General features: G+C 47.5%; 1 protein-coding gene and 1 non-coding gene across 2 annotated transcripts in view; both read left to right on the top strand.

The window, feature by feature from the left end:
• The window catches only part of ttll5 (tubulin tyrosine ligase-like family, member 5), a 41,705-nt gene that overhangs the window by 13,232 nt on the left and 5,613 nt on the right, over positions 1-22,860 (top strand). Inside the window, exons 13-30 of the mRNA XM_076161578.1 lie at positions 95-176; positions 560-621; positions 2,877-2,968; positions 3,487-3,528; positions 4,413-4,517; positions 4,635-4,726; positions 5,198-5,260; positions 6,241-6,389; positions 6,678-6,933; positions 8,063-8,180; positions 8,311-8,457; positions 8,561-8,652; positions 8,781-8,935; positions 9,274-9,837; positions 9,937-10,124; positions 12,131-12,276; positions 17,300-17,477; positions 20,213-20,403. Of these exons, the coding sequence (XP_076017693.1) occupies positions 95-176; positions 560-621; positions 2,877-2,968; positions 3,487-3,528; positions 4,413-4,517; positions 4,635-4,726; positions 5,198-5,260; positions 6,241-6,389; positions 6,678-6,933; positions 8,063-8,180; positions 8,311-8,457; positions 8,561-8,652; positions 8,781-8,935; positions 9,274-9,837; positions 9,937-10,124; positions 12,131-12,276; positions 17,300-17,477; positions 20,213-20,403 (2,722 nt within the window). The remainder of the gene's footprint in view (positions 1-94; positions 177-559; positions 622-2,876; positions 2,969-3,486; positions 3,529-4,412; positions 4,518-4,634; positions 4,727-5,197; positions 5,261-6,240; positions 6,390-6,677; positions 6,934-8,062; positions 8,181-8,310; positions 8,458-8,560; positions 8,653-8,780; positions 8,936-9,273; positions 9,838-9,936; positions 10,125-12,130; positions 12,277-17,299; positions 17,478-20,212; positions 20,404-22,860) is intronic.
• Positions 21,449-21,522, top strand: trnai-aau (transfer RNA isoleucine (anticodon AAU)). Its single transcript has one exon. It is a non-coding gene; the product is annotated as a tRNA-Ile (tRNA).

Genomic DNA, 22,860 nt, shown 5'->3' on the forward strand with positions numbered 1-22,860 from the left:
GCTAACCGCCTGATCGTCTCTCTCTCTTTCTCTCTCTCTCTCTCTCTCTCTCTCTCTCCCTCTCTCTCCCCCTCTTCTTCCCCTCTCTCTGCAGAACTGTACGGTTTCGACGTGCTCATCGACACCGACCTCAAACCCTGGCTGCTGGAGGTGAACCTCTCTCCCTCGCTGGCGTGGTGAGTGACGGCGTCTTATCGACTCATCGTTCAAGAGGCGACGCCAGGGCGGCTCATCATTTCATCCTTTCATCTCTAACACAAAACATCTTTCTAACCCACTTTACTCAAACGGTTGTTTTTCTTGGAATGCGCCGGCCGCCGTTATTCTGTCCTTCTCAGATATGCACAAACATCATCTGGATAGGATGGAAGGGAAAATGGCACACAGGAGGACAGAACCATCAAACTTGATTCAGTTTAAACCCAGCCTGAGGTTATAGTTGTGTGTGTGTGACTGTGTGTGTGTATCTGTGCAGCAAATGAGTCATTTAGCTGTGCGATGCGGGTCGGTGTACCTCCTGAGTTGTTTCTTTTGTAATCCTAATTTGTGTTGTTTACAGCGACGCACCCTTGGATCTGAAGATAAAGGCCAGCATGATCGCAGACATGTTTTCACTTGTAGGTGAGTGCATGCTGGGACAGAAACCTCCACTCCCACGTCACAGATGCTCCTTCCTCTCGCTCTTCACGTCGTGTAGCTGAACTGACACTAAACCGCGAACGGCCTGATAGCTTCTCTCGCTCGCCAATGTTTCTATGTGGCCGGAGCCAAACCCCTCAAACCCGTCAGACCCGTCAGACCCGTCAGACCCGTCAGACCCGTCAGACCCGTCAGCTATATGGGGATAAGAATGCTGCTGGCACTCACATGGAGACCTTAGAAATACAGGAGAGGCCCTGAAGCCTCCATAATGTTAGGATCCTCTGCATTTAAGTTCCTCTGCAGCTCTCTGTTGTGCTCCCTTGTAACCTTGAACCTCTCTCTCTCTCTCTCTCTCTCTCTCTCTCTCTCTCTCTCTCTCTCTCTCTCTCTCTCTCTCTCTCTCTCTCTCTCTCTCTCTGTCTCTGTCTCTGTCTCTGTCTATGTCTGTCTGTCTCTGTCTACCTCTCTCTCTCTCTGTGTCTGTGTGTGTGTGTGTCTGTCTGTCTGTCTGTCTGTCTGTCTGTCTGTCTGTCGCTCTCTCTCTCTCTGTGTGTGTCTGTGTGTGTGTGTGTGTGTCTGTCTCTCTCTGTGTCTGTCTCTCTCTTTCTCTCTCTTTCTCTCGCTCTCTCTCTCTCTCTCTCTCTCTGTGTGTGTGTGTGTGTGTGTGTGTGTGTGTGTGTGTGTGTGTGTGTGTGTGTGTGTGTGTGTGTGTGTGTGTGTGTGTGTGTGTGTGTGTGTGTGTGTGTGTGTGTGTGTGTGTGTGTGTGTGTGTGTGTGTGTGTGTGTGTGTGTAAAGCCTCCTGGAACCGAGTCAAACCAGATTCCACTGTGCTTTATCTTAAGTCCACCTTTTCAGAAGCGTCTCCCTCCACATGCAGAGATTGGAGTCGGGCTTCTGTCCCGGCAGGTTGGGAGCTGGTGAATGCGTTCATGGATAATAATGGAGCTTAAGAGCGAAGGGGAATCAAACCCCTGCAGGCGTCATTAATTAACAATAAATGACTCGTGGACAAACTTGTCAACAGAGGTCTTAGTTGTTTCCCAGTCATTAAGCTCTCTTGAGTAACTTGGATCATGCGTGTGAAGCCGGAGCGAGGATCTGGAGCACGTAGACATAAAACAATGTGTAGCCCCGAGCAAAGATAAACACTGTTTACACAACTATTTGCAACAGCGCAGGAGTGTGTGTCCCTGCCATGTCTCCTCCTCGCTTATTACATTCTCTCATGCAGCAGGAGAGCTTAGAAATATGTGCGTGAGATGTAGCACACACGCGGTGGCACACACACACACACACACACACACACATACACACACACACACACATACACACATACACACATACACACATACACACACACGAGACCTTTTTGTTACTCTGCATGTAGCAACAAAGTGTACAGATATGATCCAGGTCTATCTCCGGCTTTCTCCTTTTGATGCCTCGCTCCATGCCAGGGGATTAGACTTAATGATATTGATGTAGTTGCGTATGTGTATCATAGTGCGTGTGTGTGTGTGTGTGTAAGCAGCTTCAAACCTTTCCCTCCTCCGGCTCATTAAACGAAAGAGTAGAATTGTAAATTGTCAGTTATCTTTGGACCGAAGGTGTGTGTGTGTGTGTGTGTGTGTGTGTGTGTGTGTGTGTGTGTGTGTGTGTGTGTGTGTGTGTGTGTGTGTGTGTGTGTGTGTGTGTGTGTGTGTGTGTGTGTGTGTGTGTGTGTGTGTGTGTGTGTGTGTGTGTGTGTGTGTGTGTGTGTGTGTGTGTGTGTGAATAAGCAGAGGCATGTAAAACATAGCACGTCTCTTATGCAGCAAACATGTCAGTCACTGTTGGCTGATAACACTTGGGCTCCATCCCAGACCTGTAAATAATGACAACATTCCATTAGCGTTCATTTTCCCTCCCTGTGTGTGTGAGCAGCTGTCAGTCTGCACGTCACCAGTGTTTGTAATAATTGCCGTGTTTAGGTAAGAGGATGGCACAGGCCTGATTCTTATCTGACAGCTGGGATGAGGCAGCACAAACAGCTCCGGGCTCCCGGCTGTCAATAAGCTCCCTTCCACTCAAGTGTGGATGCGAAGATGCAAGGTAGACATTGTGTCTGTAACATTTGTGTTTCAATGGAATCCCAAGTGTTTTCCTCAAGTGATGCGTTTCACCTGTGGCTGCTGTTTTGTGACTTTTGTGACTGTGTGCGACGTGTGTGTGTGACTTGACCGTGTCTCTGCAGGCTTTGTGTGTCAGGACCCTCTGTCACGGCAGCCTCGCTCTGACCGCTTCACCCTGGACCCCGGCCTCAAGCCTCCAGCCGTGAGGACGCAGGTACTGAACGTTCACACACACACACACACACACACTCCTTGCACTCATTTACCCCACTCTTCTTGTGAAACGTTCCCTCTCGGCCCTTTCTTCTTTGTTGCTTACGCTACATTCCTGCCGTTGCCACCGGGCTCCTCTCTTACCCTCACGGAAAAATTCACTGTAATGAAAAACAACTGCAGATGTAACTCCAGCGCTTGAGTGACAACAGTTTGCGAGCGCTACATTCTGTGGCTCATTGTTTTATCATTTCTAATCAAGTGACTAATGCTCCCACTGGGCCTGGTTGCTTAATGATGCTACGGCAGGCAGCTAATGTTCTTGGCTCCTTCTAGTCAACTACTGCACCCAGATTCAGATTTGGCCCCGGAGCTGAGGAAGACACATTTCTGCTCCACCTTTAGTATATTAAAGGCCTGTTTAGACACTGGGATACCTCTCAGACAGATAAAGATGTGTCAGTGTTTTATAAGTGTTTCTTATAAATGTTGTACTAAATGCTGTGTGTTGCTTTGTAGCGGCCTTTTTCTGCACCCACAGCTCCTACATACAGCAGACGGGTAAGTTCTCCTCTGCCTCCTCCGTATTAATCTTCTCTCTCTTGCTCTCTTGTCCCTTTGCCTCTCCCTGATGCCTGTTACATTACCGGTAAGAAATTGCTCTCAGCTTTCTCTTTCTGCCACTTATTTGATTATGTGGCTTTACCGTTCTTCATAGTGACAGACAGACGGCGCATATTGATCCCTAATGCTATTTTTTACAAGTGTTCTCATTACATTAGCAAAGTGGCCCCTTTAGACAAAGTGCTCCAAATGCTGCAATGCGCCACTCGGCTCAAAATCTCCCAAAGTTTTGCCGTGCAGACTCGCAGTTATTCAGCCGTACCTACAACAAGTGTAACACTAAACCCGGGCTGTCACACAGGCTGCTGAAGAACTCCAGGGGCCTATGGGAGAACCTGTTCTCTCCCCGTCCTCTGATTAGGGGCAACAGATGAGACCTTTTCAGAGGGATTAGGTCTTGTCACTCCTTGGCTGCCTTTGCATCCCCCCCCCCAGCCGCGTCAGACAAATTCAATGTAATCCTCCTGCTATTTAGATGACAAATTCTGTATGTGATCCTCTGAGGTTATGCCCTGTCGCTTGGCCCGAGCTCAAACCTGCATGCCAGAGTCGTCAATCACAGCCTGGTAGTGCATGTACATTGGAGACGCGGCCAGGAATGCCAGGGAATCAGGAAAAAGCAGCATTTATGTGGAGGAAAAGAGGATAATGTATACAATATATGGAGCACATCTTGCATTTATGAAAGAGTGTTGTGTTTCACATCTGCAGATTAGGGTTTGCCACTAAAAGAGGCATATGTGTGTTGGGAAGAAGGCATGGGGTACATGTGTGGTGTCACTACACTGTGATATGATCTCTGCCCATCTTCCCTGTAGCAGCAGAGGCCCACATGCGGCAGTAACCCAGAATCAGACTGGTCAAAGGACAGGCTAGGGACCAGACAAGGCCAGGGAGACAGCACTCTGACCCTGACCGCCGAGGAGGTAAACACAAAGGCAGTGCGTGTGTGTGTGTGTGTGTCATGCTGTGTGTGGTACTGTTGCTTTTAAAACAGAATGTACTTGAAAGAGAGAACGTTCTGGTTTCTCTCACCGCCGCAGATCAAAGTGCTGAGGAGGATCAAGGAGGAGTACGAGAGGCGAGGAGGCTTCATCCGGATCTTCCCCACCTCAGAGACCTGGGGGCTCTACAGGTAACGAGCACAGGCATTAGTAAACACCACTGATCCTCAAACCTTCTCTGATCTCACCACTGATAGCAAAGTCTGACGAGCTAATGTAATGAAGAGCATAGTGTATTTTACATTTTGCAGTTGAACAAACCGGTAGTCTCAGAGCAGTGTGTATCATTTCCCAAGCAAAGTTCACATCCCACAGTGACTTTAAGTTGTAATGGCATTAGCAGGAAATCCATTTTTGCTTGCAGGCCATATTCCTATAGGAGGATTTGCTGCTTGATTAGAGTCATGTCTCTCTTAGCAGCGCGGCTTTGGTAGCATTTTCTGACTTATTGAGAGGTCTGGGAAGTGATTATGGCCTTAAACAGTGCCTGCTCTCTGAGTGGCTGTATCACAGTAGCCTGGGAGATGAGGGGGGTCCCGGCTCATTCTGGGGGCCCCTGACGCTCTGATGATTGTAATTTCCTTATTATCTCCTTCTCTCAGTGGATATCTGGAGTCCAAGACATCAATGAACTACATGCTGGCAACCAGACTTTTCCATGGAAGGTAAGCGTTTCCACTGTGGTCGGGACGGAGGGGGGAAAACTCTCCATCAGTTTGTGGGAATGGTTGGAATCTAACGTTGCTGTTTGTTTGCTCTTTTGATTGGATAGGTGAGGAACAGTACTCTCTCTCACACGCACACGCACACACACACACACACACACACACACACACACACACACACACACACACACACACACACACACACACACACACACACACACACACACACACACACACACACACACACTCTCAGACACACACGCAGTCATCTTTTCCAGTGTGTGTCCAGTGTCTATGTGGCGTTGCGGCTTCTGTTTTGGGGGCAGGAAGGGAAAGATAGTTAAGATAAACGGAGCCTTTCTACTGAACCAGGTTTTTGTTATTGTAATACAACATGTGTTTATGTTATTTAGCTCCGTATAAGCTTTCATGTTTGAACCGCAGCTTTCAATAGAGCAGTATTGTCTGGAGAATTCGCCATTTTCCACATTTTCTCTGTAAACCATATTGGAGAGGCGGGTGGGTGCGTGTGGCATCGTTATTTATCTTCCATCGTCTCTGAGCCTCTCTCTCTCTCTCCCTCCCTCTCCCTCTCCCTCTCCCTCTCCCTCTCCCTCTCCCTCTCCCTCCATCACTCAGCTCCCTGCACACACTCCTCACACTCAGCACAGCTTCAGTTTGAGCTCAAACTCACCCCCAGATTTCAGTCTGAAGGGGAGTAAAGACAATCCCCTCGACTTCAACTGTAAACGTCGTTCTCTTACAGGCTCTTGGAATAAACTGACAAATCGCTGTGTGTGTGTTTTGATTCAGATCTGGATCGGAATACAAATTAAGGATGATTTATTTTCTATTAGAATAACTCATTTGCAGGCATCTGCAGTCTGTGCTGAAGTATGTGCTCCTGGAGTGTGTTCTAGTTTCTGACTGTTATTGTTGTTATTACTGCTTCTCTTGACCTCTCTCGCTCCATCTCTCAGGAGCGTTAATGGGAATGTGCAGCTGCAGGTGGATGCTGTCCATGTCTGTCATGTGGTCCAGTATGAGAGGAAGCTGATGTCTCTGGAGGCGCGTAAGAGGAGACAGCGCCACCTGGCCCATCGATCGGCTCCAGGGAAGAAGAAATTGGGTAGGCCTGATGTATTCTGGGTCAGCTCAGGAAACTTTGCTTTAAGTCCCATTTCAAAGGAAGGACAGCGTGGCTAAGTGGGAAATCAGACACTTTATTGAAAATTTGGTTTCAATAAAGAACTCCCCTGTGTCACAGTGAGATTGTCCAAATATGACTCTGGATGAGTTCATTTCATTGCAGCAACAATAAAAGTACATTTTTGACTCTTGGTGTGTGCAGTTCAATCCAAAATGACATCGTGTTGCAACTGACATTTGTCTTTCCTTATTATGCTGCATACCTCAGGGAAGGAATCCAAGGCCTCCCCTACCGAGAGCAGCAGTCAGGAAGTAGAGGAGTGTGTTCAGGAGGAAACAGAGGAGGAGAAACGGGTTCTTCAGCCAGTGTCTCGCAAGGCTTTACTAGTGCTGCAGAGTGAACATCTGGCCACTCGGCTGGAGAGCTTCCACAGCAAGGCCCTGCCCGGCTCAGAGGCAGCCAAGCGCGGTGCCAAGCCCAGAGTAAACCTGCTCTACATCCTCCAGCAAGGCTGGAACCTCAGGTTAGTCTGTGTCCCAGACCTTAGCTCACACTGGAAACCCTCATCTTCCTCTTCCTCTGTCCCTTCTGTTTAGTATTATGACATTCACCGACCAGAAGAGATGAGAAGAATTTAACTATTTACTATTCATGAAATCCCCAGGTGATGAAATTAGCTTTCTTTATCTTTCACCCCTGAATGCTTCTCTGATAATAAAGCTCCATACTCCTTCCTTTAAAGGTCACACAGTCTTGATCAAGTCTAAGCAGTTGTTGAACATTTTAACAGATTGCATGGCACAACTGGATGACATAACCGCCTGCTCTCTACCAGCTTGACGTTGAACTAATGGAGGTGGAAACAGCGTTGCAACCAGATGATGTCATCTCTAAAATAACTTGCTCCATGTTGGCAAAGTGTGAAAACATCTTTATTTTCATTTAATCTCTGGCTGAAAGATTGCATGCTGATAGAAACCACAGCACAGAACAGCAGGTTGTATACATACTACTATACTTAAATACAACTCCAATTGCCGCCTGATAACAAGTCTGAGTTTGTAGAAATTCCTTCAGTGCTTGTCAGGACTGTGCACCACGCAGGCAAATTATAGTACAGTATATCATTGTTTGTGTTTGACAGCTTTTTTCCAAAACATATTTTCACTGTGGCGCTCCGACAGTCCCGTTTGCAAGTTCAGCTGGGACATGAAGACAATTCATCATCTTGATACTGGTGCAGGACAAGCTACACTCTGCTTCAACAACTCTTGGCTGGAACTGATACATGCCTGTTTTTGTTTTCTCTCTCTCTCTCTCTCTCTCTCTCTCTCTCTCTCTCTCTCTCTCTCTCTCTCTCGCTCTCTCTCGCTCTCTCTCTCTCTCTCTCTCTCTCTTGACTGGAATGACGGTAACGGCTCATGCGTTTCGTTGTAACATCTGTATCAGAGATTCCAAAGCAGCAAAACAGTCTTTCCTGTCAGTTCCAAGGAAATTGACTGGAACCGCAGTGTGCAATCTTTACTATCAACTGTTGAGTAATGAACAGGAGTGTATGTGTGTGTCTCTCTCTGTGTGTCTCTCCTCTCCCACCGCTCCACCTCTGGACCTCTGCCCTAAAGTAATTGCCTCTCTCTCCCTGCTCTCTGCAGTAAAGTGCAGGCCCGGATGGCTTTTTCCTCTTACCTGCAGCGGGTCAAGCAAAGGCTGCTGGCAGAAAGCAAGAACAACGGCGTGCCAGCTGGGCCAGACAGGGACGACGACCAAATGGTACAGGGATATGTGTATGATTATCACATGTAGTGATTGGGAAGTCTTATTTGTGCATAATCAAATCTCAGCTCTTCCTAAAATGAGAAGTCAGAATAAAACACCTTTCCTATATGTGTTGAATGCTCAGGAGTTGGTGATTCGCTTCCTGAAGAGAGCATGTAGTAACCTTCAACAAGACATCATGGTGGCTCTTCCCAGCCACCACCTCCCGCTCCAGGACCGCAGGCGCCTCCTGGCCCACCAGCTGGGGGACTTTCTCCACTGTTACAATAAGGTCTGACTCCTGCTTTGCCACCTTGTGATTCACACACACACTTTCTCTTGTTTTTCTGCAGCAGCAGGTTTTATCTGCTTTGTTTTTCTTCTTATCTTCTCAGGAGACTGAACATATGGTGAAGAAACAGGACGATAGCAAAGAGGAGCACTGTGTCAACCCCGGTGTCTTTCAGGAGTATATCGCCAGTGCAAGGTTAGGGACTTGGCAAGCTCGCTACTATTGTTCCGTGCTTAGCGCCTTATTGTTTCAATTATAGGTGCTACTGAGTAAACAGATCTCAATCTGCTGTCCACATTCATCTATTCCCTGTCTCTGAACAGTGAGAACGATCTGGAAGAAGTCCTGACATTCTACACACAGAAAAACAAGTCGGCCACCGTCTTCCTAGGAACGAGAGGCAGAAGGGATGAGAGAGACGTTTGTGCAGTGAGCGCCTCAGCAGAGCCTCTTAAGCTCAAACATGACAATCCAAAATGTGAGTTACATCCTTTTTCTTTATATAATAACTATTACTCACATTCTGATTTATGTTCAATTTCAACAAACTTCCCAAACTCTGTTTACATGCTCTGGTTAGGACATTACACTAACCAGCTAATATAAAGGGAAAGTAAGTGTCCTTAAGCGATGCAAACAGGTTGTTACAGCTGTTTTATAAATCCACAGAAGTAAAGGGAAAACATTTAGTCATGAATAGTCAAGGAGAGGTCAGCTTCAAACTATTGGACCTCATTGGGAGAAAACAAATGTGTGTCAGAGCCATGGAATGGCTATCTGGTGATAAAAGAGCTCTGGCTTCTGTCCTCTGAACAGCTCTGTCTGTGGCCAAGGAGGATTCCAGCACTTCAGAGTCTTCGCTCTCTACAGGCAGATTCAGCAGTGACCCGGACAGCAAGCCCATTGGAAGTCAGCCTTCTGTTCATGCTCCTGGAGAAGAGCAAACAGCGGTTAGAACCAAAAAAACCCAGCCGGAGATCCGGGCCTCTCAGCACTGCTCCAGTTTCCCAGCAGCTTTAGCCTGCAGCCATGTCAGCCTGCAGCGCTGCTCTGCAGCCCCCGCAGCTCTGCCTCTGCACTGTCCCCCTCCACCTCCCCCCGCCCAGCCCCCCTCCTATGCACAGTCCATAGCAAAGTCTCAGACCTTTTCCCACCCCCCAGCATACACCCCCGCCCCCATGGTCCATCAGCCTCAGAGGGCGCTGTGGACAGCCGGTTCCTCCGGCCCCAACACAGCGTCTGCCACACAGACAGCACAGGTGCTGAGGAGGATTCATTCCTTTACCTCCCCTTCATTCAGCTCGGGGGCAACCTCCTCTTTCCCAAGTGCCACGCAAATCTACAGTCAGAAGCTGTCTAGACCCACTTCTGCAGGCCAGCGTAAGCATGTTCTCATGGTTCTCTACATTTAACTCTTAACGCTCGTTTCTTTCATCTTGTATATTGTCACGTTTGTCTCTTGTGTCTTTCTTATCTCAGTGATCAAGAGGAGCAATTCTGATAAACTGAGGTCGAACTCAATGGGGGCCTTCAAGGAGTTTTACTCTCTGTCTGACCAGGCTCAGTCTAACCAGCAGGCCATCACGTCTGTTCTTCAGAAGCTGGCTGACAAGCAGGGTGCTCGTCAGTATGCCAGCTCCAGTCAAATCAACCTGCTGACACAGCAGGTGAGTTCATTATGTATTTTAAAACTCTACAACATACTGAGCTAACAGCTTCAACCACCTGGAGTAAGTAATCCTCGCTGTGCTCCATGTAGAAGAATTTGTGTTTGAGGTTGAGTTATTATGCAACAGTAAGCTGATCTGTGTAACGCTCCGGGTTATGAAGCTGGATGGAGCTCTTCCACAGTAGTCTCTCACTGTGAGGTCCCCGATGTTCCTCTTTGTTGATGCATGAACCTGGCTCTGACCCCACGCTGACTGGCAGCATGGAGCTGCTCATTCATTCAGCAGAGCGGCTGGAGCCGGTGGGTCTGCTGCCTTGTACTGTGCACCTTCAGCTCGCCTGCAGCCCCTGGGCCCGGGTGGGTGTGGGGGTGGGTCTGGAACTGGGACTGAAGCTGGCTGGCCCGAGCAGCGGTGAGCCGCATCTCAAGCCTCGAGCTCTGTGTGAGGTCTCATTATCAGATGCACCATGGGGGAGTGCTCTCTGTTGATGCTTAACACAGACGCTTTTTTGTGGTAATTGATGCTTATAAATCGAGGAATGTGGCAAATTGGCACTGAGCAGAGGCACAGCAGCTCTCTTGGCTCCATCACCACCATCTTCTTTCCTCCCTGAAGGTTTGTCATTGGGAGTGGGGAGCCCCTCCTTCCTTCCCCTCTGCCCTCCCCTCCTTCCCTCCCTCGCCTCCCTCGCCTCCTACCCGCTTGCCTCGCTGGATTTATTCTGTCAGTGTTTTCTGTGATGGCACTCGACCACACAGAGTGCAGTTTTTATGACTTCCCTTTTGCTGTCCATTATTCTTTCTATCTGAAAGGTGTTTGCTATATTTCCCATAAATAGTTAATCCTGGGCATGGCAGCAGCTCATTTTGCAGGGTGAAATAGTCCAGTGTTTGCACTTAAAGGCTCAGAGTACATTTGCCTTTTTTTAGACCCAGATTAGAAGTCATTAAATCACTTGCGTTGCTAAATGGAGCACTTTCTAAAGAAGAACAACACCCTGCTGCACTAGTTGACCTCCAAAAATTTAGTAATCACTCGCTGTCATGCTAGCACACGTACACAAAACAAACACTGAGACATGCCACGAAAAATCAATATGACTGTGAATCCTCCCTGTGTGTGTGTGTGTGTGTGTGTGTGCGTGTGCGTGCATAGTTCTATACATTGGAGTAATGTACTGTATATATGCCACAGGTAGTGCAGCATGACTACTTTTGATCTCTTGATATTTGCTAGCCCTCAGCTGTGTGATGTCAGAGTGACTTCATGCATTCTCAGCCTTGAACCCGAGCTCATCATATCGTAGCTCTCATCAAAGTTGTGATATATTTCAGAATAATCAACAATCTGACATTTTGGCAGTATGGCACAGCCCTAACTCACATTGTACTCAAACTTGGCAGCCTCTCAGCTTTCTCGCTGGGCATTTAATGCTGCACAAGGGACAGAAAGTAAATGAACACCGCAGCAGTACTGCCCGCCATTAGATTGCAGCTCTGGCTTTGACTCCTGGGCAGCATAATACGGGAAGTGCAGTTGTTACCATTGTGCTGATGTGGTCGTAAACACTTTTTGGCCGGGCAAATTGTGATAACGGATTCCGTTAGGGAGGGTGGGAGGGTGGGAGGAAGGGGGCTGACTGACTGACTGGCTGGCTGGCTGGCTTTTGTGCTGAGTGTAGTCTGGCTGTGCTGTGTGCGTTTTACACAGCTCCCAGATCAAAGAGACTGAAGTGGTCAATGCAGGGCAGATCAAGGCTGCCTGTGAGAGAGTGTGTGGAGAGGCGGTGGGTGGGTGAAGGGCCGCTCAGTCTGCGGTGCTAATTTACACAATATGGGCGCTTAGTTATATTCATGATTCATTAAGTACTTCCATGGCTTTAGACTGTGGGGTGACTGTTACCATGAGGTGCCACTGAGTTCAGCTGTGTTGTCTGATACTTCAACCCTGTGTGCTGATGTTCCAATAGATCAGGATCAATCATCTTTGTCCTCTGCCCACAGCTGACCAACCTGAACCTGGCCAACAGGGTGCTGAGCAGAGAGGGCTTCAGTCTCAACCCCAAGGTCCGGCATCACGGTGCTGCTGTGACCCAGGGGCCAGTGAGGGCAGTCCACTCTTCTGGCACAGATCCATCTAGCACCACTGGGTGAGTCTGAATGAAGAGGATACTGTTTCCAACACCTCCTAAACACGCAAGCGGCTCCATCTCAAAGTCACAGCCTGGAATCTTACACGTGGATTCGTATTTGCTGCATCTTTAAAGTGTAATAGATCCTCCAGGTTTGGCCCATCAGCTCCTTCACTGTCAGGAGGACGAGTGTTTCCAGCCATCTTTACAGCCTCCAGACTCCTTAAAAGGCTGAATTTATTTTCTGTGCTCTGGTGCCAGTTTCATTCGCCACCCTGGTGTGTAAAGTAAACAAACCTAAGGCTCCTCTCACCTACGGCGGGTGAATCTGGCACCGGATCATTTTTCGACAGCTCCCTCTCTCTGTTAGCGCACACAGCATAACTCTCCTCTCGTAGAAAGAACCGTCATTCTGGTGAAACTTGACCGTTTGTGCTCACGTGTCTTTATATATTTTTTTTCCTGCCTTTCCCTGAGGCAGCAGAGAGGGAATAGCGCCTTACAATCTCATTGGGGTCTACAGCCAAGATAAACAGGGTCTCTCTCCCCTGAAAGCTTGGATTCTGAGATGCTGCCCTGCTGTAGAGGCACAGAGCCGCTCCAGGGTCACTCTCCTGTCACTGAATCAACCATAGAAAACTATTTATCTCTAAATATGTTGCGTCATGTTGTGCTTTCACCTTTCACCTCCTCAATCCAAATAGATGTCCTGACGATTTTCTGTCTAATCAACTCTTTACAACCTTTTTACTGTTGATGCTTAAGATTGTGTGAGCAGTGTTTTGTCACACTCAATAGAAATTAAGGGCTTATTTAATGGCCTCTGACCAGTTTCTAGATTGAAGATTGTTAGTCTTTGGAAAAGGCCCGAGGAGTGCCAACACGCCTCTGGGTAGACTCGCTCAATACGGGCCTGGAAATTGGCTTTCTGTTCTCTTTTTTCGAATTGAGTGTAGCAGCAGTCGACATGGCCGCCAGCAGCTGGGGAGTGTGTGTGTGTGTGTGTGTGTGTGTGTGTGTGTGTGTGTGTGTGTGTGTGTGAGTGTGTGTGGCGAGCTGGCAGCTTAAAATATTGCATTGGATAAGATGGGTTTGGTGGGGTGGGGGGTGCAGGATCAACAGTTACTCACCCACATAGTCTGTGTGTCTGCTGGAGGCTGGCGACTCATTGGCCCGTCCTCCCCTGCAGAGGAGGCGAGGGAGGGAGGGAGGGAGGGGAGAGCAGAGGGGATGGGCGAGAGGAGGAAGAGAGAGGAGGAGGAAGAGGAGGAGATGGATGGACAGAGTGAGACCACGGGCCACGTCTAGACGAGGAGGACAAACCTGCAGGCTGAGTCATGAAGGGTTAAACACCCACAGTCCCACTCTTATTTTTACAGTGATATGTAAGTGACAATGTGTCCGATAGTTTGCTCCTAATCTTGGGATCAGTGTTTTTCCAGCCCGGGCCTTTCTTCTTTCTTATATAGGGGAGTTACTGGAATGCCTCCGCCCCCTTTTTTTTCCTTTTTTTTTCTCTTTTTAAATTCTTTTAATTCATTTCCACAAATCAAGAAAAGGAGTTCCGATAATCTAAGCACAGTCTCTCATCTTGTCTTCGGAAAGTTACTTTTGAATCTCCAAATTCAAGTCTGACCATGATTGCTTTTATGGATTATACTTTTCTTTATTGTCCATTACATCATTCCCTTGCATAATTTTGCCAGATACTTTAAATCTGTTTTATTTTGGTGCTTGATTTGTCTGAACACACAGCCTGAGCACAGCGTCACATTTCAGTTTGGTCCCAGTCTAATAATAGTACAGAGCAGGAATAATATTGAATTCTTTTCTCCATATAAGATATCAGAAGAAGCTGATTCTAAACCTCTCCAGAAAATACACAACTCCCTTCATTTTTCCATTTGTTATTGGCCCAGAATACAAAAAGGGCTCTTGTACCCCTTTGCTCCCAACGCTTAGGTTTGGCATGCACCTCTTATTGCAGTGAAATGTCTTTAATAAGATATTAGGATAAATTGCCTTGATTTCGCCCCGGCACTGTTTCTTATAACACAGAGTTTCCTGAGTCCCTCCCCCTTTACACTGAGGGCCGCCGCTGTGTGCCAAACATACTGAAACTGTTAAGCACACTGGCTCTTAAGCAACCACAGGGGTGAAGTATGATGGCTTTCAAAGAGCGGCGCGGCTCTTTGAAGTGCCGCTGCCAGGATCTAGCAGGTATGCTGCCTCAGCACTCTGAGAGCCGCTACCTTCCTCCAGCGCACTGACAATCACCAGGGCCTTTGAACTGCTCTGTGCGGCTCCACACACACGCTATCACATTCGCTTTTATTTCCGACGCTGGACCTCCTGATACATTTCTGACGTTCTCCATTCGCCGCACACGTGAAATGATTTTAGGACTTGAAAATGCTTTGATTCAAATCTCACTCCATGTCTCAAATTCTTTGTATTTAAAGACGATAAGTTGGAGTTTGAGGGAAGAAGTTGAAACAATATTCAGTGGTGTGAAATTCATGAAGTGCCACATGTTTGGATTTGTCGTCGTCGTTGCTGTAGCTCATGTGTGATTGACAGAAGTTCTCCCCACCCAGGTTGCCCACCTCCGTCTCTATGGTGATTGATGGCAGTCAGACTTGTTTCCTGTTTCCATGAGGATATTTAATAAGCTCTCGTCCTCTGGAACCTTATTTGAGGAGAGGAGTGTTATGACAGTTGTAGTCGAGAGTTGCTGGGTGCAGAGAAACTGCTTTTCTTAACAGTCACCATAAAACAGTGAGGACTTATTCCAGATTGTAACAAGCATGAACCGTTTCTCACCTTCCTGTGGAACCCAGGTAGGTTAAAGTCAGGCACCAAAGCATCAGAGTCTCTGTGTCAGCCTCTTCAGGAACAGATCCCATATTGTTGTCACATTATTGCACTGAACAAGGTAAAATCCAAATAACGGCCAGAACCCCCTCCCCCCTCAAACACACATACACACACTCCTACTCCTGAGGCGGCTGATGTCTACACTGACCAGGCTAAGGGCTTTGGGGTACAGTGCATGATGTCATCTCAGACGCTCCGTTTTCCCACATTCACGCTGAGTTAGATTGATGCAGCACATGTGCGCAACTTGCTAACAGCTAACACTGCTGTGTTATTCTAAGTCATATCAGCATATTAAAGGACGCCGAGCACAGCGGGGAGTAAACTGACACCCACACGCAGAGCGCCGGCAGGCAGGGAAGTCCCATATAGTTGAAACACACCACATGTGCTGCACTGCTGATGAGAAACTCAGATGTAGATTTGTTCTCCTTTTCCATCTCTTTTTCCCCCAATTTTCTCAGTTACTTTGTTGAAATTATACGTCCGGGAACTCCTGAATTTGAAGTCACGAGAATCTACAGTACAGTATATTCTGTTGCGTTGCATTGTGTTGTCAAGCCGTTACATTGTTCCCAAGGAACACACGCTCCTGAAATGAAAGCTAATCAGTTTGGGAGCGTATGCTAATAAAATGCTACAGCACAAAGGCTCCCTGTGGGGTTTTTCCGGCACAAACTGCAGCCGACGTAAAGGAAATAACAACCGCTGTCAACAAAAGAGCAAGGTTGTGTTTTGTCTGCTGGGGTTGTAGACGCCGCGGCCTCGCCGGGTTCACAGACCGACCCTTTGTTCGCAAAACGCAGAAATTGAATCGGCCGGCGGTCACGCGAGCCGTTTGTGTGATATATGCGCCCTGATGTGAACTGATGGATGCATGGGCGTGTAGCATGTTCACATGGATTTCAGGTTCCCTCGGGTCTTTGTTTGTTTGCTTTATCATGCCAACACTTAAACCCGGTCAGATTATTATCCCCCAGTGTGCATTGTTGTTCAAGATTAATTGAATTCTAATTTTAGCCCTTATCTTAGTCGGGTTCTAAATATATGGCTGCAATTGTGATTTGGGGGTCTGCGGTGTTTTCTCTAGCTCCTGCACCGGTCAAGTATTATTGCATGTAATGGGAGGAATTTCCAAGAACTGTTCCTGTCATTAAGCCCCTCAGGGAAGCCGTTTCTTCAGCTGCATCCCGCACTTTTTCCCCCTCCTTCTATATTTTTCCTCGCAGCACCCAGCAGCGTTCTTGATGCCATTATTTTTGGCTGAGGTGGCAGATACGCAGCAGTCAAGCACGTCTAAAGGGGGGGACTAGTCACCATATTGCTTTTACGGGGGCCAGGAAGAAGAGGGGGAAGAAAAAAACAGGATACTGAAACAGGCTTAGGTCTAATGACAGATAATCCAGTTACAAACTCGTGGAGCCGGTCAAAAGGTTTACTTTCCAGGTTGTGGCTTTGTGATGTGGATGGAACGTGAAGCTCTGAGAGGGCGGAGGCACAAAGGGAAAGTTTCTCCTCCAGCCCGTGCTTGCCACAGACGGGGACTTGAGGCTTCTGCGGGCACATGGGCCACCAGCTGCCACGCTGCGAGCTGTCGCCTCCTCTTTACTGTCGACCCCATGGTGTAGCAACCCAATATAGGGAGGGAAATGAGGCAGTAAATGAACGAGCACCACATCCCCATTTTGGTTGGATGCTAGAAAACGTGACAGGGAAAAGATGGAGGCAAACACTCACAGTTGAGCCTCTGAAGCCTGAAGCCTTTTGCAATAATCTAAGTAATTATCAGAAATCAAACTGTGGTATGAGCTGTGGTTTGGTCATGTTACTGTGAGGATGCTCCATATGAAACGACCACATGGATCAACAGTAACAAATTGTGCTTTAAGGCTGCAGTAGAAACGTCATCACAACTTGGCCCAATGTATAGAATTCATTCATGACTTTATTACACGCTGTAGTTAACTGTTGAGGCGGACCAGTTGTAATTGAACCAGGGCCATTAAAAACAAACCTGGTCCAAACGTATTCCAAGGGATGTAATATTCAGTCTGTAGTACAACCAAGTATTTAGTCTCCTTTACAACTCGGAGAAATAACATTCAACAAGAGAAATCAGGCGGTATCATTACTGACACGGCTAATTTCCTCTCCGCTCTCCAAGCCCCCGGCCAGTGAAGGATGAGGAGCGTGTTTGGGAGGGACAGAGGCGGAGTGCCTGCAGGCAGCATCGCCCCCAGCCAGACCAAGGAGGCTACCAGCTGCAGTTTGCCATCCAGAAGCTGGAGCAGCAGAAACTCCAGTCTCAACGGTGTTTGGAGCAAAGCATATGCAGACACCAGGTACGCACAGAGTTAATGACAAATGTTTGACTTCTTTGACTGTGAAAGAGAGCTATTGAGTTATAACTCAGGAAAACCCTCATATTTCTGTCTGTTTAAAGTATTCCCTTACCAAAGCACAATGCTGTCCAAAGCAGTGCCAATTGCCAAACGCACCCACATCAAGGAGAAATCTTTCATGTTAGCATTTACTAAGCTATTCCGAGGATCTGTCTCCAAACCACTTAGTAAGATGAAGTTTGGTGGGAACATCCCCACCAGCAGCTCATTCCTGGAGAGCAAACATGACTCCTCACCCCAACATGACATTGTTTGGCTGAGTGACTTGTCTGGGCTGAAATTGGAAGGTGAGTAATGAAGGAATTCCGCCCGAGGGCAGCAGAACGGCCTCGGCCAGAGCCTCCGTGATGGATTTGAGGTTTTTGCATTACATCCATATCAGATTTGAGCTCCATTTGTGTTCCCATCGCAACACAAACAAAAATGGAGGCCCCCTTTTCTCAGTAGTAATGTAGCGACATAAAAACCTTTTAGTCACGCTCGACTTGCTGTGACAGATGGGATTTGGCTTTTTTCTGCGAGCGATTAGAAAAGTAAAAAGCTCTCCATCATTTAATACAATATTATTTTTATATTTGTAGAAAATACTTAGGCTTTCTCTCTTTCTGCTAAGTGGCCCTGAGTTTGTTTATTTATTTTCCAGTGGCTGTTGTGGAGTCAGAGTGCTGCAGACAGAGGAGCGCCACAGGGCAGCTCACTGGGTCCACCCGTACTTTTTCCAGCCCGTCCTGAGTAATGCGGCGGCTCTCACGTCATTGTTTTCTTCGTCATCTCAGTCGGGTCTTAATTAATGCATTTGAGGTGATATTTCTCTTGGCTTGGTCTGCCAGTCTCTATGTGAAAGTGATCCCCGGCCTTGCCTCTGTTCCATTCCGCTCCTCGTTCCCTCACACAGCTACCTGTCTCACTTCACCAGCTGACCTTATTGCCAGTATTTCCAGTCACCCGCCGGTGACTGGGAATGAAGCTTAAGGAGGCAGGAGTCAAGTTTGAAACGGTGCTGCTACATCACAGTCGATGTGTTTAGACAGAGCCAATCCTCTCTAACTGAGGTCATAGGCAGACTGACACTGGGTTTGCTTCTCTCATCATCAAATCGGAGAACCCACCCTGTAATCCTTGCCGCCGCTCCCCTGGTCCACCCACAGGGATGAAGCACCTCTTCCTCTGAGGACTGTGTATTTCAGTCCTGCAATCATTCCTTGATCGTGAGACACCTGTATTTGTCAAGGAATAATACACACATAGCACACATCCATTGTTGTGGCCGTGGAAACAAATTCACTCCACTCCACTTCCTTTTCCCTGTCTGGGAAACTTTATTGAAGTAGTATTTGGATTAACTCTAACGGAAGTGTTTCTTGGAGGGCAACAGCTCATATACATATGCTGTGTATGAGTGTGTGTGTGTGTGTGTTTGCTTATTTGAGAGAGAAAAGACAGGGGGCTGTTCCGGCGATCCAATCCGTGTTCCAGTTACTGGGTGCAGACTGCATGGCTCCTCCACAGGCTTGGCCCGGGGCCACCTGGCAGCCAAAGAAAGGTGCCCTTCCTGGCCCCGCTCAAGCTGAATTGCGGCCATAGACCTCGCAACCTGGAAACTCAGCTTCTCATTTATCAACACAGAAATTACATCAGATATTCCCTGTCACACTGCCGGCCCCCTTTGAACGGCTGCACTGCAGAGCTGGAAAACCATTAGCTTGTTAGATAGCCGTATAAAGCTGCAGAGAAAAATAGCATAGGCATGAGATGTGGAAGGAATGTGTGCAGAGCATTCCCCAGCATCGCAAAGGACAGAGTGAAATGTGGCTCTTAAATATGATGTCAGAAAGAAAATGTTATTTCCCTCCTCGCAGAGCTTTTGAAGAGCAGGTTGGATAAATAAATAAATAATGTGGGGAATTTACTTTTCGGTGCGGGGGAATTGCAAAAATGGTTGATCTTGTTTTCATACCAGATGGCATTTCATAAATATCGGCACTAATTTACATCATTGACTTTGATATTTCACTTTAATGAACCCAGAGCATTTTTTCCCCATGAGGATAAAATTCCAAATCTGACTGCTCCTCCCTATTCCTCTTGGTCTGGAAGTTGGGTACACATTGCAAACAAATTGCTTGTGTATCGTATCATCGTCTGTATTCACACACTGGAGATGCCTGACATGTTAGTCTACGATACTTTTCTCTCTTTTGTTTCAATAACTGTCATATGTATAGAAGTCTGGCCAAGAAATACAGGGTTCATGTTTCACCTGACAACTAGAGGGGCGCTCTTTAGAGTTCATACCTCCGCCAAGGCCCAAGGCTCTATCTCTCAATTATGACGTTTAACCAGACCATGATCAAACTAACAAACTAAGGAGTATCAAGATTAACTATTTTCTGAGACTTGAGACCTGAGACTTCCGGTTCAAACATTAGAGGCCATAATGTACATTACAGCGCCACCATCAGGCCAACCGGTACCAAAACTCTACTGGTTCTTCCCTCAATCATGTCCAACCTGCCCACCTGCTGCTATGAGTGATTGAACCATCACCCCGAGCGACCTGTAGCCTGCAACCTCTCTGTTTGGGGAGACGAGACAAGTCAGCACGCATCTCCACAGCGTTCTACTGATATTGTGGTCTCATTGAAATGTAACTCATGTGTTTGTTTATTTCTTAGGCTCTATTTCCAGACCAGACGAGTGCTCTACAGGCCCAGGCTCCTCCGTCAGAATCATCCTCCTTTCACACCCGGCCCAGTCACAGCCACGGTCACAGCCCGGCCCGCATCGGTCCCGCTCTGGCCCCGAAACCACCAAGCGGCATGCGAGAGGGCCAAGGCAGGAAAACAGCAACTCAGCGTCTCATCAAGTAAGAGCGGCTCTGCAGTTGACTCAGTGCATTTAGTCCTCACAAAGCACTTCTGTTTCCAGGCTGCGTAATGAGCTGGAGCTGAATGTTTAACAAAGTCACCATGGTTGCACTGAATGGCTGCTTGTGGACTGAAACAGGCTGCGTGAGTTCAAGAGGACACGGATAGAGCTAATGAGACTTACAATATGTTTGTAGTGGAGTGCTCCCAGTCTTTTGGCTGCGGGGTGTATCTGCCTGTTCAGTAAACAACCTCATCACAGGCCTGATTTCTGCCTGAACCGTAAACAGAGTGTGGTTCAGTGGAAGGACCCGGGCCCTGAGCTCCATTTAAACCCTGTTTAGTTTGGAGATAAGCTGAACAGCACAGGCAGGGAAAAGAGAGGGAGAGGAGGAAGGAGGAGGAAAAGGAGTGAAAAGGGACTGAGAGCGGGCAAAGTGCTGTGCGAGTTTACTGCAGCATCTGGCTGAATGACACAACAACAACAAACCTTTGTAATCTGTCAATCCAGTGTGTAAGAGGAAAGGACAGGGCGGTGTTATGTTGTATACTGTGTGTTCTTATTGGGCCTTTTAGTCATATTGGAAACCTAAAAACATAGTAACGAGATGAGGGCTTATGAACACCCCCACTAATGTGTAGTGTGTGTGTGTGTGTAGGAGAGAGAGAATCTGACAGCAGGAGAGGACAAACTTAACAGTGGCCTCTCTCTCTCTCTCTCTCTCTCTCTCTCTCTCTCTCTCTCTCTCTCTCTCTCTCTCTCTCTCTCTCTCTCTCTCTCTCTCTCTCTCTCTCTCTCGAGCTTAGCAAAGGGAAATGACAGCAAATCACACACACATGCAGAGATTTCCACTAATTTCTCACAGTTGGGCATAAAGAGGGAGTGTTCACAAATAAGAGTCCACACACACACACTCCTTTGTAAATTGCTATCAGTGGGCCTTTATGTCGGCCTGTGCTTGGGTGTTTATGTTGTGATATATGATCCTCTGTCAGGGTCTCCATTCACCCGCCGCGTGCTAACATGTGTGACAAATGTACGTAGGCCGGTTAGCTCAGTTGGTTAGAGCGTGGTGCTAATAACGCCAAGGTCGCGGGTTCGACCCCCGTACTGGCCAAGAAGCTTTTACGCAATTTCCCCCTGAGATTACTGAAGGTCTTTCTCATGCTGAGGTCGTGTTTACACAAAGCAATTTCTGTGTCAGGGTTTTAATAATCGGTCATTTATTAGAAGGCCATGAAGTTGTTTTTGTAACCCACACCTCGCCTCAGAACCTCTTGACTTCCTCGTATGTAAATCACTTCCCAGACGGTCTTGTAGTCATTGTTACCTCTACCTGTCTGACTACTCATTTCTCATTTAGTTCTACCGAGCAAACAAACAGAATGCCTGTGATGTCAGCGGACAGGCAAGAGTTAATAGGTCATGGATGCAGCTCAGGGGTTGCAGTGGTGGTAAAATAAGGTGCAGTGTTTGCTCCCGTGTGTGTGTGTGTGTGTGTGTGTGTGTGTGTGTGTGTGTGTGTGTGTGTGTGTGTGTGTGTGTGTGTGTGTCTCTGTCTCTCTCTCTCTCTTCCTGGCAGTCGCTGTGTTTACCCTCTGCATGTGGAATTCCAGAGCCCCCTCACACTCTCCACTGTCCTGCATATTTGTGGTGGACCAGTGTGACAGGGGAGAGTGTGGGAAAAACGGAAGTTTCTGGACCAAAAAATGCACCGATGGAAACAATGAAAAGAAAGAATAAAGATGGAGGGAGGGGGGGGGAGAGGAGAAGGAGAGAGAATGTAAACTAGGGTCCAGCAGGAAAAGAGATGATTGTTTGCAGAGAAACGGTGGGATAATGAGTTGCTTCCCTTTATTTCCAGCTCTGATTTCAGAGGTAATGGAACACCGCCTCATGTGAAATGAATCCCAGTGCAGGCAGAACTTCCTCCACCTTTAAAAAAAGAACGTCTCTGCCGGGTGTAATCGGAACGGTTCAAGGTTATCCAGCCCTCCCAACACCTTCACACTCTCACCAGCTGTTGAACTGTAAAGCTGTGTTTGATGACCTCGTCTCACTATCGCCCCGCTGATCAGCAGTGACAGTTGTTAGCTGAATGTTTTTTCCTTTTTTTTTTTCTTCTTCTCGATCACAATGACATTCGGGTTTTTGGTTTTGCTCACGAAAAGGAAATGGAGTGAAGCCGTCTGTTGATGCAGCCAAATACTTTCCTACCCTTCAGATGATCCTGCTTTCTTTCTTTCTTCCTGCTCATTCACAAGAACTCATCCAAACAGAACTCAGATCAGTGTGAAGGCTTTTCGAAATGATTCATTGTGACATTGTTTTTTTTATAACAGGTGAAATTTGGTTCAGATTCTAACAAACTTCTTCCACCACGTTTTGTTTCGGCTCGTTCAGACTTGGCGGAGGTACTGCGTATCCATCTAGACACATTAGGTTCCAGTTGATG

Source organism: Genypterus blacodes, unplaced genomic scaffold, assembly GCF_046128005.1.
Source record: "Genypterus blacodes isolate CSIRO-AG114 ecotype Tasmania unplaced genomic scaffold, CSIRO-AGI_Gbla_v1 ptg000112l_1, whole genome shotgun sequence".
Classification (NCBI taxonomy): domain Eukaryota; kingdom Metazoa; phylum Chordata; class Actinopteri; order Ophidiiformes; family Ophidiidae; genus Genypterus; species Genypterus blacodes.